The sequence below is a fragment of the Oncorhynchus nerka genome, linkage group LG26 (assembly GCF_034236695.1).
Source record: "Oncorhynchus nerka isolate Pitt River linkage group LG26, Oner_Uvic_2.0, whole genome shotgun sequence".
Taxonomy (NCBI): domain Eukaryota; kingdom Metazoa; phylum Chordata; class Actinopteri; order Salmoniformes; family Salmonidae; genus Oncorhynchus; species Oncorhynchus nerka.
Window position 1 is genome coordinate 6,939,601 of NC_088421.1, and position 14,390 is coordinate 6,953,990.

Genomic DNA, 14,390 nt, shown 5'->3' on the forward strand with positions numbered 1-14,390 from the left:
ACTGATATTGCAGGTGAAGTCCTGAGAAAAATCAAATATCTGGGACAGGGGTACATTCGGCCCTCCACATCACCTGTCTCCTCGAGTTTCTTTTTTTGTGAAGATGAAGGAGGGAGGCCCGCGTCCGTGCATAGACTATAGAGGTATAAATTGCATCACAGTGGGGTTCAGTTACCGGCTACCTCTCATCGCAACGGCGGTGGAGTCATTCCACGGAGCACGCTTCTTCACAAAACTGAATCTTAGGTGCGCGTATAACTTTGTGCGAATCCAGGAGTGAGATTAGTGGGAAACCACGTTTAGTACCACATCTGGCCATTATGAGTACCTCGTCATGCCGTATGGGTTGAAAAAAGCACCAGCCATTTTCCAATCCTTTGTTGACGAGATTCTCAGGGACCTGCACGGGCAGGTGTAGTGGTTTACATCGATGACATACCGATCTATTCCGCCACATTCTCCGCGCATGTGTCTCTGGTTGCACAAGGAACTTGGACGACTGTTGGAGCGTGACCTGTCCGTCAAGGCCGAGAAATGTATGTTCTCCAAACAAGCCTCTCTCTTTCCTGGTTCTCAGTCAGTGTTAAGTTAACTCTTCTTGAACTGCACTGTTGGTTAAGGACTTGTAAGTAAGCATTTCACGGTAAGGTCAACACTTGTTGTATTCGGTGCATGTGACAAATTAAGTTTGATTTGATTTGAAATATCATACCCCATCTCCAAAAGAAATACAAACCTCGGCAGTTACTGTGATGCTGTTAGCATGTCTTGGGGGTATGATATGTGTGCGTCTTTAACTTTCTCACTAATCATTATTCACGATTCATTCAGTATTGCTGTAATCATGTCCGATCCTGTCTGTTTGTTTGCCATGGTGCTGAAATGTCTTCTTATCTTGCCTCCACTGTGGACGCATTTAAAGGGTTTCCCAGCCGTTTTACACGGGTTGTGTGATATCATCAGTCTTCAAGTTTTAAGACACAACAACACCGTGTGACATTATCAGGCCTATCTAAGGACCTTTTTATTAGGCCCATATGTAAATATGTTAGATTAAAAATATATTTCAGCTGTTAGAGGTCACATTAGTTTATTTCAAATGTATTTAATCGTTACAATAACGAACGTTTCCAATATTGTTGCAATAATAAATACATTATGCAATGGTCTTCATAAATACAAAAATCAATGCATGAAAACGTTGTTACATTTTCTATAGCCTAAAAATACCTAGCACATAATACATTATTCAGTATAAAATGTGTTTTACTTCGCAGAGTTGTAAAGTCACATAATAAATAAATAAAACATATATAAAAATAACCGTGTAAATAAATAGTTGAAAAAATAGAAGTATAAATAAATCATCTCTACACACACACGAGGCTCATTGGTTAGTCAATATTATTGTGACTAGTCTTAGCATGTGTGCCAGCACCACTTTCCTTATGCCTTCCCAGCCGCTTGCGCTGTATTCCTGCATGAACGAAACACACATGTAATATTTTAGAATATACACATGTTGTGTCATCACATATAAATGTATCCTTATTTGGTGAATGCACTCTCTTGGTAAGACAAATTGACATACCTCGCGTTTCAAGTAATTCTTCAGGAATTTGATGTGAAGGCTCATATTTTTGTTCACTCCTTTGTCAGATTTTGGTAGTGTAGCTCTTATAGCCTTTACCTGTTGGAACAAAATATAAGTCATTAATGTTATGTTATGATTCGTTTAAATCACATTATATGGCAATCTAAAAAATATAGGATAATGTTTGTCTTTTGGCATTAATGTAAATAGAAAATCACAAATCACATAGACTTACACATTGGTCCAGCTCCGAGGTCTGGCGATGCAGGTCAATCATAAACTCGTCAACTACTTCCTGGTCCCAGAAAGAATCATAGTTATCACTTCTGTACAATTTCTCTATAGCGTTCAGAGTTTGCGAAATGAAGACAATCTTGTCGTCATCCTAGAAGAAGAGTGATTTGTATTAGTACATGCCTTATGAATATCAGAAAAGTATAGCAAATTTGGCATATTCGTTAATACCTAATTATATGGCCTACACTATGAGAAAAAACGTTGAACCAAAACCCTTTTTAAATAGTGTAGGATATGCATGTCTTACCTTGAAATGATCGACATGTCTGTATTCCTCGTAAGGGAAAGTGATCTGAGGTTCTCGAGAGACCACATGACCCTGAGATGCCAAAATATAGAATCAAATGATTGCAATATTATTATTGTATACATAAACGAGTAGCTGAATCAAATTTATTTTATTTTATTTTATTTTTTTATTTATTTCACCTTTATTTAACCAGGTAGGCTAGTTGAGAACAAGTTCTCATTTGCAACTGCGACCTGGCCAAGATAAAGCATAGCAGTGTGAACAGACAACACAGAGTTACACATGGAGTAAGCAATTAACAAGTCAATAACACAGTAGAAAAAAAATGGGCAGTCTATATACAATGTGTGCAAAAGGCATGAGGAGGTAGGCGAATAATACAATTTTGCAGATTAACACTGGGGTGATAAATGATCAGATGGTCAAGTACAGGTAGAGATATTGGTGTGCAAAAGAGCAGAAAAGTAAATAAATAAATAAAATAAAAAAACAGTATAAAAACAGTATGGGGATGAGGTAGGTGAAAATGGGTGGGCTATTTACCAATAGACTATGTACAGCTGCAGCGATCGGTTAGCTGCTCGGATAGCTGATGTTTGAAGTTGGTGAGGGAGATAAAAGTCTCCAACTTCAGCGATTTTTGCAGTTCATTCCAGTCACAGGCAGCAGAGTACTGGAACGAAAGGCGGCCAAATGAGGTGTTGGCTTTAGGGATGATCAGTGAGATACACCTGCTGGAGCGTGTGCTACGGATGGGTGTTGCCATCGTGACCAGTGAACTGAGATAAGGCGGAGCTTTACCTAGCATGGACTTGTAGATGACCTGGAGCCAGTGGGTCTGGCGACGAATATGTAGCGAGGGCCAGCCGACTAGAGCATACAAGTCGCAGTGGTGGGTGGTATAAGGTGCTTTGGTGACAAAACGGATGGCACTATGATAGACTGCATCCAGTTTGCTGAGTAGAGTGTTGGAAGCCATTTTGTAGATGACATCGCCGAAATCGAGGATCGGTAGGATAGTCAGTTTTACTAGGGTAAGCTTGGCGGCGTGAGTGAAGGAGGCTTTGTTGCGGAATAGAAAGCCGACTCTTGATTTGATTTTCGATTGGAGATGTTTGATGTGAGTCTGGAAGGAGAGTTTGCAGTCTAGCCAGACACCTAGGTACTTATAGATGTCCACATATTCAAGGTCGGAACCATCCAGGGTGGTGATGCTAGTCGGGCATGCAGGTGCAGGCAGCGATCGGTTGAAAAGCATGCATTTGGTTTTACTCGCGTTTAAGAGCAGTTGGAGGCCACGGAAGGAGTGCTGTATGGCATTGAAGCTCGTTTGGAGGTTAGATAGCACAGTGTCCAATGACGGGCCGAAAGTATATAGAATGGTGTCGTCTGCGTAGAGGTGGATCAGGGAATCGCCCGCAGCAAGAGCAACATCATTGATATATACAGAGAAAAGAGTCGGCCCGAGAATTGAACCCTGTGGCACCCCCATAGAGACTGCCAGAGGACCGGACAGCATGCCCTCCGATTTGACACACTGAACTCTGTCTGCAAAGTAATTGGTGAACCAGGCAAGGCAGTCATCCGAGAAACCGAGGCTATTGAGTCTGCCGATAAGAATATGGTGATTGACAGAGTCGAAAGCCTTGGCGAGGTCGATGAAGACGGCTGCACAGTACTGTCTTTTATCGATAGCGGTTATGATATCGTTTAGTACCTTGAGCGTGGCTGAGGTGCACCCGTGACCGGCTCGGAAACCAGATTGCACAGCGGAGAAGGTACGGTGGGATTCGAGATGGTCAGTGACCTGTTTGTTGACTTGGCTTTCGAAGACCTTAGATAGGCAGGGCAGGATGGATATAGGTCTATAGCAGTTTGGGTCCAGGGTGTCTCCCCTTTGAAGAGGGGGATGACTGCGGCAGCTTTCCAATCCTTGGGGATCTCAGACGATATGAAAGAGAGGTTGAACAGGCTGGTAATAGGGGTTGCGACAATGGCGGCAGATAGTTTCAGAAATAGAGGGTCCAGATTGTCAAGCCCAGCTGATTTGTACGGGTCTAGGTTTTGCAGCTCTTTCAGAACATCTGCTATCTGGATTTGGGTAAAGGAGAACCTGGAGAGGCTTGGGCGAGGAGCTGCGGGGGGCGGAGCTGTTGGCCGAGGTTGGAGTAGCCAGGCGGAAGGCATGGCCAGCCGTTGAGAAGTGCTTATTGAAGCTTTCGATAATCGTGGATTTATCGGTGGAGACCGTGTTACCTAGCCTCAGTGCAGTGGGCAGCTGGGAGGAGGTACTCTTGTTCTCCATGGACTTCACAGTGTCCCAGAACTTTTTGGAGTTGGAGCTACAGGATGCAAACTTCTGCCTGAAGAAGCTGGCCTTAGCTTTCCTGACTGACTGCGTGTATTGGTTCCTGACTTCCCTGAACAGTTGCATATCACGGGGGCTATTCGATGCTATTGCAGTCCGCCACAGGATGTTTTTGTGCTGGTCGAGGGCAGTCAGGTCTGGAGTGAACCAAGGGCTGTATCTGTTCTTGGTTCTGCATTTTTTGAACGGAGCATGCTTATCTAAAATGGTGAGGAAGTTACTTTTAAAGAATGACCAGGCATCCTCAACTGACGGGATGAGGTCAATGTCCTTCCAGGATACCCGGGCCAGGTCGATTAGAAAGGCCTGCTCACAGAAGTGTTTTAGGGAGCGTTTGACAGTGATGAGGGGTGGTCGTTTGACTGCGGCTCCGTGGCGGATACAGGCAATGAGGCAGTGATCGCTGAGATCCTGGTTGAAGACAGCGGAGGTGTATTTGGAGGGCCAGTTGAGGGCCCTCCAAAGTCTATGAGGGTGCCCTTGTTTACAGAGTTAGGGTTGTACCTGGTGGGTTCCTTGATGATTTGAGTGAGATTGAGGGCATCTAGCTTACATTGTAGGACTGCCGGGGTGTTAAGCATATCCCAGTTTAGGTCACCTAACAGAACAAACTCTGAAGCTAGATGGGGGGCGATCAATTCACAAATGGTGTCCAGGGCACAGCTGGGAGCTGAGGGTGGCCGGTAGCAGGCGGCAACAGTGAGAGACTTATTTCTGGAGAGGGTAATTTTCAAAATTAGTAGTTCGAACTGTTTGGGTATGGACCTGGAAAGTAGGACGTTACTTTGCAGGCTATCTCTGCAGTAGACTGCAACTCCGCCCCCTTTGGTAGTTCTATCTTGACGGAAGATGTTATAGTTGGGTATGGAAATCTCTGAATTTTTGGTGGCCTTCCTGAGCCAGGAATGAACCACAGCAGCACATTAAATGTTGAATAGATGACAACTGCTCAATGACCAGGAACAAGTAAATAAACATTACAGTATCCTACCATTTCCCGAAGCACGGTTATGGTGTTGTTGCTGAACACTTGGAACATGCTCCGAGACTTAGGAAGTGTCCTCATCCAAGTGCATCCGAAGGTTTTATGCCAGGTGCAAATCGTCAGGATCAAGCACATCCAAAAGCTTATTGAACCCATTTTATCGTAGGTCTACTGTAGTTCGCTGTCTGTTCGCTATCAACCGAGGTGCAAAATTAGGCAGACTTCCGAAAGACAGCCTATACTTTGTATAATTCCGGAAAAAAATAAGTTTTACTCAAAGGACAACGAGATAAAGTGTTCTTCCTGATCGATCCTCTTCTCGAAATCCAGAGTTCTGTCATGCTGCAATCTGTGTCGATATTTTATACAAAGATTTTGAAAGGTGTTCCGAAATTGAAAGGTGGAAGTCCCGGTAGACAGGCGCTTTCATACCTGACAGTATATTTTTCGGCCTGGAGACAACGCACGGAAAGGACAGGTGCATCCCTCGAAGACTTGTTCAATTCTTCACTGAATTGTTATTTTATTTTGAAATATTGGATTACCAACCAGGAACATGTTTTGGATTAAAAACATTGACTTGTGAATCCATTTTAGTCAGACGACAGCGTAAATTAATGTGCATTTCTTTTCAAACATTTCGTTGTCCTTTCACTTCGGAAACAATTGCGTTTAAATATCGTCTTCGCAAACGCATCACCTTTTCATTTACACAGGGAAACTATGGTATCCAACTACGTTGGAACCACTTGCTTAAAGGGTAAACGTGGTTTCTGGACCTCAACTTCCTTTTTAAAGATACAGATCAACGTTGTATGGGTTATATCAACTACACACTCAACATTACTATATTTCATTTTAGAAACGGGTTTTAGTGGTCTTATTGAATTTCGTATACGAGCTCCTTTCTGCACCCGGTTTTCAGAATAAGACACTGGTAGCCTATGCAGTGCACAGGCAGTATATACCTTGACAATACTGCTTACCTTGACATTAGTGCTTAAATTGGAGACGCTATTTCGGGTGCTTTTGAATCTGGGCCTACACCCACTTGTGAGTCAAATATGTCTATCACGTAAATCATTTGTCAAAGTATTCCGTATTCGTGTGTTTTTATTGGACTTTTATCCAGATATGTGAGTTGATGTTACCTCTGCATCTATTATCTTTCCACTGTAGAGACTGAAGAGTAACAGCACGGTTAGCGATTGCTATACTCCATTGAACTAACATTCAGAATGTGGAGTTATAATTATGTTGCATGATATCCAGTAAATATGTACTTGCTAGAAGTAATAACTATCTGAATCAACAATGTTTTACAGTGATATGATGTCTGAAAGGGCGGGAAAGTATGGCTGGAATTCAGAGTATTGTAAAGGAGTTTATTGTTTTTCATTGAAGATGATGTTGATATGCAATTGTTAGTAGGAATAAGATCTCATTTAGTATAACATTTAAACGAAAAAGTCGTATTTCAAGGTTGCATCACACCACAGAATTTTACAAAATTGCTAGCACAATTTCAACCAATGTAAGGCGTGTTTGTATCTTAATTTAAATATCATAGCCTACATGGAAATCATTTGCAACACGGATAAATAACATAAACATATGAAGCTTACAGTGGTACATTACATTTAATCATCAAAATTACATGTTTTGCAGAAATGAACTAAAAGTAGTGCTACTCTCACACGTGTGTTCTTGGCAGTTTTGATTTCTTGTAAAAATCCCTCGGCCCATTATCATTTCCACCTCTGGGATACAGCCTCTTGGTCTCCTCTCCTATGCCACACATAATACACATATCTCAATAAAATAACTAAATGTATGAATGAATTAAGCTCCAATAATCCATTTTCATCTAGAATAAATAAATAGTGATATCACAGTATGCTAAAGCCTATATTCAGAGCCATATTTCTAAATATGTCTGCCTATAAGGTCAATTTGTAACAGGTTACATACATTGACCTACCATGGAAAGATCATTGAGTGTCTGGCGAGTTTGATGAAATTAACGCATTTGCTCTTTTTGGTCACTGCATTTAGCATAAACAACCGGGTAAAGAACAATTACACACAGAAGATGTACCACAAAGGAGACATTAAGAGTGGCCATGTGTCCGGTGACTTGATAATCTCCCTGAACACTACTTCTAAACGGTCGGCTACCTACCCTACCTTCATAGCCTCCCTCATTGATATGCCATGGATGAGGTCATTTGTTAAACAAGGAAAGTTCAACTGGGGAAAGTGAAAGAGCAATGAAAATTGTATTTTCAACACAGTAGCCTATCCATTTTGTACTTCAATTTTATATTTATTGAGTAGAGTTGATAGCCTACAGTATAAGCGTTTAAAAGCATACTGTTTTTAACATAACTTCTCTCAAGGGATGGAACGTGTAACTATTTGCACAGCTACTCTGTTTCAGAAAGAAGAACTTGATTATAATAGTTGGACTCCACACAGCTGCTCCAATGCAGTTATCTTAATATACTACATGTAGCATCCATGGCATTTCTTTATTTATTGTAAAACATAGTGACATTGGAGTATAAAAAGTTAAATCTATAGTTAAAAGCTAGATACAATGCCATGAATGTGTTTTCCTTACATTTTCTATAGGCCAAACAAAATAACATGAACAATGACAGCTCAGTGCTCACTGTCAGCGAGCTGCTATACAGATTAAAGTCCTTTGTTATTTTGTATGACTGCAGGTGGGACAGGGTCATGACTAGAAGGGATCCAGCTTTGGCCAAGTTAATGTCAATTTAGATTTTTCGTAGCAGGTTTAACCGAAATTACGCAGCAGGTTATGATAATTAACGTAGCAGGTTAGGATTATTAGGTTCAATTTAGGAAAAGAGTTAGGGATAGGTAAAATGCCCCCCAAAACTATGTACATTCATTTGACAATTAGGAACCCTTATAGCCATGACCGTGGGACAGCCTCTGTCTCGGCAGATGATGACATCGGTGATTACACACCATAATCTCTTTCACTTTCGAAAACCAACGTTTTTAAATATTACTGCATTTCGTCATCTATCTTTCCCAGCAGGTACAACATTGTTTGCGTGCTAGGCTAGCTCACTCAACATTATTATTACATGCTTATTGCATGTTCTGTTAATAGCAGCCAATGGGTGGTGTTCAAAGTAGGCCTACATTTTGAAAAAAACATGCAAGGCTTTAGGTTAAGGTTAATCCACTTGTCCATCAGACAAGGAGGTGACTGAAAATGTTGTGTTGTTACATAAAAAAAGCATTATTATTCCCATACCATTATTAGAGAGAAACATGCACATTATGCTACCCTCCACCTATTGGCTACTTAGCTTATTCAAGACAGTCTCAAAATACAACACTGCCCCTTTAAGGAATACAAAAATCTCTGAACCTGACTGGCTTTTCAAAGATGGATAGAAATGCACACATTTTGTGCTCTTGTAGGAAGCAACCACTCCCCCATTGTTGACCAGACATTGGCTAAAACTGGAATAATTGCTCAATAACTAGCAAAGAATGTGAACAAATGTACACAGGTGGCTACATGCAGCTCTCACGTCGATATCAAAGCAAGCGCATTTTCCCTAGTTCAAAGTGAATGGCTCAGAGCCAAGTATGGTAATGGCTTGTTGCAAATATGTCTAATGCAGCTCTGATTGGTTATGGTGCACTGGTCTGCGTAGTGTATGGTCCTGCGTCGTGCCTGTCAATACAATAGATTCATACTCCAATGCGCTCTGCCTACAAGAAAATATCTTGCACAGTTAGTTTTGCATACTAAGTCTTGCATAGTTCGTTTTGTTTCGGTATGTTACATTGAAAGTGGCTTCTCAACTTGACAGTTTAAAAAGGCACTCAGTGAAGTAAGATTAAAGGCAACGGACAGTCTAGATTCTGCATAGTCCGTTGATTCGAGCATTCCCACAGTAGAGTGAAACGTTGATAGAGGTAACTAAAAGGGAAAATTCTAGAAAGTTGAGTGATGTTCAATCTAGTGCTTCTCTGAGCAGGCTTATATTTATTCTGCTCAGCAGCCCGAGGGAAGCTGTGCTCAGATTTGAGGGAACATTGCTTGTACCGATCCAACGTTAATTACCTATCCAAGCCTTTCAGATCTATATATATATAGTCTTCACCTTATGGATTTGGGTCGACCGGATGAAAGGTGGGTCCTCCGGAGGTGCCTGTCCTACACTGCAGATACATCCTCCTCCTCCAGTCCAGTGTTGCTCCTTAGCTAGTCCAAGTATGTGTTCTCTGGCCTTCCCCGTCTGCTGACACCTTGCTGTGGATGCCAGATGATTAGTTCACTAAATCTGTTTAGTTAGGCTATGGAATACATTTAATTTATTTTCCCAGTATTTCATGTACCCCAAATATCAACCAGAGGGAAGCACTATTTAAAATTTTAGTGTGAATCCCACTAAAGTGTAAAGCTCTAAATCAAAACATCACTTTGGACCTTGGTTAAATAAGAATTAGTGACACAACACAAACATTATGGAAAGTGGTCAAATATTTATTTAAAACAAATAATAATAATAATAACAATATTAAGCAATAATAAAAAGTATAATAATATGGTTTTATATTTTTGGACATTATATTTAGAGATGCCCCCACCCTCACAGTAATCAACATGTAATATACACTCAGCGGTCAGTTAATTAGGTACACCAATCCTGACTGCCATCAGAATGATGCAAAAGGAACCGGGATTCATCGGACCAAGCAACCTTTTTCCACTTCTCAATTGTCCAGTTTTGGTGATTGCTTTCCCAGTGGAGCCGCTTCTTCTTGTTCATAGCTGGTAGGAGTAGAACCCATTTTGGTCGTCTTTTGCAATAGACCATCCATGACAAGGAGCCACAAATGGTTATTTCTGAGATGCCGTTCTGCTCACCACTGTTATACTGCATCATTATGTGGTGCAAATGTAAAATTCATGACATACTATACTGTTTAATTAGACTTACTATGCTGTTTTTATTTAGATAATTGTTCATTGCTATATGTTAGTATTTTCCTGATACAGGCTAATCTTATTCGCCACACTGTGGGTATGGATGGAACATCAGCTATCTAAATGTGAACAGACAAGCTAATTCAGCTTTTACACACCACGTTCCGTCTCTCTTTCCACCAATCTGCTAAACTGCCACTTCGACAAAATAGGTTGTACTTTTTCTATTAAAGTAGAGACATCACTGCTCGTTGGGCTTTCCTAATGATGCACCACTTAGGTTGTTATTGATTGCTTCATTTTTACAAATCTTATAAAATTGTTGTTTGAAAGAATCTGCAGTCTTCTTATAGAATTTCTCAACAATTTGGCGACAAGGACGGGATGGCTAACTCCGCTTACTGATTGCTCCCGGGGAAACCGAGGTTAAACTGCGCTCTTTGGCTGCGTTAGATTTGGCTACCCAACAGACTTTCCAATGGTAGAGTTATCATCTGCATTCAACTGTGCAAAACAATTCAATGTAGTAGGGTGTATTGCCATATCAGGGAAGACATTTCAACTTGAATGCAGAGGGTGACGAGGTTTAGCAAATTCAGCATCTTTCGTCTCTCTCTGTTGTAAAAAATAAATTAATGTAAATCAATGTGCTACACAATCATTCCGTTAGAGGAGATTCTTTGGCTACTTTAAAAGTTACAGACTAACCTGCCTGTTGATAATGGGTGTCTTCAAATAACAAATTAATATTGAATGTTGATGTACCCATTCTCTTGCATGCACTGCACCCGAAAATGACCCCTCTAGGTATTTAAAACAAAAAATATGGTTAGGCAAGTTGTCAATTGTGTACAGATTGAGAAAATAGAATACAGATAGAGAAATTAGCCTACATTTCATGCTCGGACACAATAATCAATGGTTTATGTCAGCCCACTCACCAAATCCTGAATAAGTTTGATGTTGTGCTTATCCTCTCTTGGGTAGGGGGCAGTATTTAGAATTTTGGATGAATGAGGTGCCCAATGTAATCTGCCTGTTACTCAGGCCCAGAAGCAGGGATATGCATATGCATGGTAGTATTGGATAGAAAACATTCTAAAGTTTCCAGAACTGTTAAAATAATGTCTGTGAGTATAACAAAACTGATATGGCAGGCGACAACCTGAGCAAAATCCATCCAGGAAGTGGGATATTTTTGATGTGGGTACTTTTCTATTGAATGCCTATACAGTATGTATTTGGATAGGACCCCAATTGCAGTTCCTACAGCTTCCACTATATGTCAACAGTCTTTAGACATTGTTTCAGGCTCGTATTCTGAAATACGAGGAAGAATTAGACCATTCTTTCAGTGGACTCTAAATGAACCAGAGCTGTTTTGAGCGCGTGACTGATTGCGCACCGTTCGTTGTTTTTCCTTTCTATTGAAGACGCTATTGTCCGGTTGAAATTATATCAATTATTTAGACAATAGACAACCTGAGGATTAATTACAAACATCGTTTGACATGTTTCAACGAACTTTACAGGTACTATTAGGATGTTTTCGTCTGCATGTTGTGACCGCCTTTGAGCCAGTGGATTACTGAACAAAACGAGCCAAGAAAACTGAGTTTTTGGGACATAGAGGGACTTTATCGAACAAAACAAACATTTAATGTGTAACATGAACTCTTGTGACTACAAACATATGAAGATCATCAAAGGTAAGGGATTCATTTTATCGCCATTTCTGACTTTTTAGTTGGTTTTAAAATGTTTGTATGCTTTTGTAAGCGGAGGGCTGATCTCAAATGGTATGCTGTCCTCAGATGGTAACATTTTATGAATGTTAATTTTGAGTGTTTCAGTATTTTGAATTTGGCGCTCTGCAATTTCACCGGATGTTGCCCAGTGGGACTCTAGCATCCCACCTGCGCATAAGAAGTTATTTATGATTTTTAGAGGAGTGTCCTTCCATGTTCATCCAATCATATATATGCAACATGGAACACTCCACCATGTCAAACTGGTTATCATGACAGTCGGCTTTTAGCATCTAAATCTTGGTGGGGCAAACTACCCCAAAAATATTTATGTATGTCAGCAAAAGGAATACAACATAACACTAAAGAGTACAATATTTGCACAATAACGATGACAAATGGTGCCGACAAACTGCTAGGTCCTACATAAAGCTGTCCCAACAGCAGAGCTTTCTTTTCAGCGCCATGGAGTGAATCCATGCCGCTGCTACACCTGGCAATCAGCGGAGCCTTGTCTGGCAGGGAAACAGTTCATTCAGTCTCATTTACTGCCTTAAAAAACATAGCTAATATGGCTGACTTGCTTAAACAAATGTGATTTCTACTGATAATTGAGATGTACAAACTACGGCATAAGGGGACTATGAGCGGGTAAGAGGCAATCCATCATTTTGATGAAGACATTCATGAGCGAGCGAGGAGGGACGTAGTCAATATAACTATTTGTTCAACACTTTTGAAATGTACAGTGACAGAATTCAGAACATGGGCCATGCTTACAGTATTCTCCCTGTGCACCAAGTCAGAACCGTAGTATAAAAAAGAGGGAATGTGAGGAGACATTGAAAGATCTTACAATGTTCAATTATTACATTTTTCTACAACAGGTTATAGGCTACATATGCACCACCACGTCAGGTCAGAACAGGAAATGGACCAATTTATTAGGGTGAGGCATATGGGCTACTAGTATACATATCACCCTGGCATATTACATAATTTATGCAGCAGCATGCAAAACTTTTCTGGACTCACCTTGTCGTGCTACGTTCACTTGAACAGGAAGGAGGTGCTGCAGTCCATCTTTTGGGCACATCTTGTCATCAAACGTTGTCATCAAAGTCTGGCATTCTCTGGATTTATGGTGCTTCCAAGACCACTGGGAACTCAAGAAAAAACAACTGGTCGATTCATGACGTCAGTAATCTTCAGGTAGGAATTCTAGAGATCCCGACTTGGAATTCCGAGCTGGATGACTGTTCAAAAAGTATTTTCCCTGTCGGAGCTCTTTTTTTGTCTACAGAATTGCTAGTTGTTTGAACTCACTGAAGTCTGAGATTTCCCAGTTCCTAGTTTCCAATTGTTTTGAACACGGCAAAAGTCATGCTGGATTGACAGCAAGGCCAATGTATTCAACCTTTTCTGGCCCGTGGTGTTGAAAGTTTATCCTTTTAATCTTGGAAAGAGACCCTTAAACCCAGACTTGGACCAAACACACAAGTTTACTGAATAGCAGGATAGTTATTTGAAATTAGCCACTGATTCCTTACAAACCTCTCATTGTTAAATTTGCAATTTCCAACGTGTTGTATAATGTTCATGTCTAATGGCAGATGAGCTCTTATACGTTTTATCTACAGCATCTCTTCATATGACAAGGCTTGAAAAGGATTTGACAGTAGATTGTCAACGTGAGTCATGATGACTGCTTGTCTAGCTTGAGAGCTAGGATTTCGAAAGCTGGATGTTACTTTATCAGTCCAGTCAAAGCTTTTGGAGATATATCTTAATTTAACGTCATTTAGCTGTGGCCAATGACCTTGAGCCTTCTTGAATGGGCACTTCTAATGTAACTCTATGGCAGCATCTGTTAGCAATTTATGTTTTTCTTCAATAACGGAAACTCCAAAGCAAATCAGGGGGATAAAATTGGTTTATTGTGAGACGACAAATCAATGTTTTGCTGGGAGATAGATGGCCACATCCTGCCCCTGACTCAATGTACAGACCTATGACAATATGGCACATGTAGCACACGTTACTGAGTTCAGGAGTGGCATTCCACAGATATTCCACAGATTCCAAAAAGAAGTTGAACTGAAACCCAACTCCAATTTACAATTCACTCTTGACCATTAGTAGGACTCACCAGGACTCACCGGGC

The 14,390-nt window shown here is 40.8% G+C and overlaps 1 protein-coding gene across 1 annotated transcript; it reads right to left on the bottom strand.

Moving 5' to 3' along the window:
• Positions 1–1,171: 1,171 nt before the first annotated feature.
• Positions 1,172–5,810, bottom strand: LOC115126882 (interferon a3-like). Its single transcript, XM_029656514.2, has 5 exons — positions 5,501–5,810; positions 2,139–2,210; positions 1,830–1,979; positions 1,592–1,690; positions 1,172–1,477 (listed from the first exon to the last, which is right to left on the bottom strand). The coding sequence occupies exons 1-5, from the start codon at positions 5,648–5,650 to the stop codon at positions 1,388–1,390; spliced, it is 561 nt and encodes a 186-aa protein (XP_029512374.2). The 5' UTR covers positions 5,651–5,810; the 3' UTR covers positions 1,172–1,387.
• Positions 5,811–14,390: the final 8,580 nt, after the last annotated feature.

Bases quoted from the DNA above. Each gene is read 5' to 3' on its own strand.
- LOC115126882 (XM_029656514.2), bottom strand. From the start codon at position 5,650: ATGGGTTCAATAAGCTTTTGGATGTGCTTGATCCTGACGATTTGCACC. The intron at 1,691-1,829 runs GTAAGTCTATGT...TTGTTCCAACAG, and splicing joins CCTCGGAGCTGGACCAATGT to GTAAAGGCTATAAGAGCTAC. The intron at 1,478-1,591 runs GTATGTCAATTT...TCGTTCATGCAG, and splicing joins AGAATTACTTGAAACGCGAG to GAATACAGCGCAAGCGGCTG.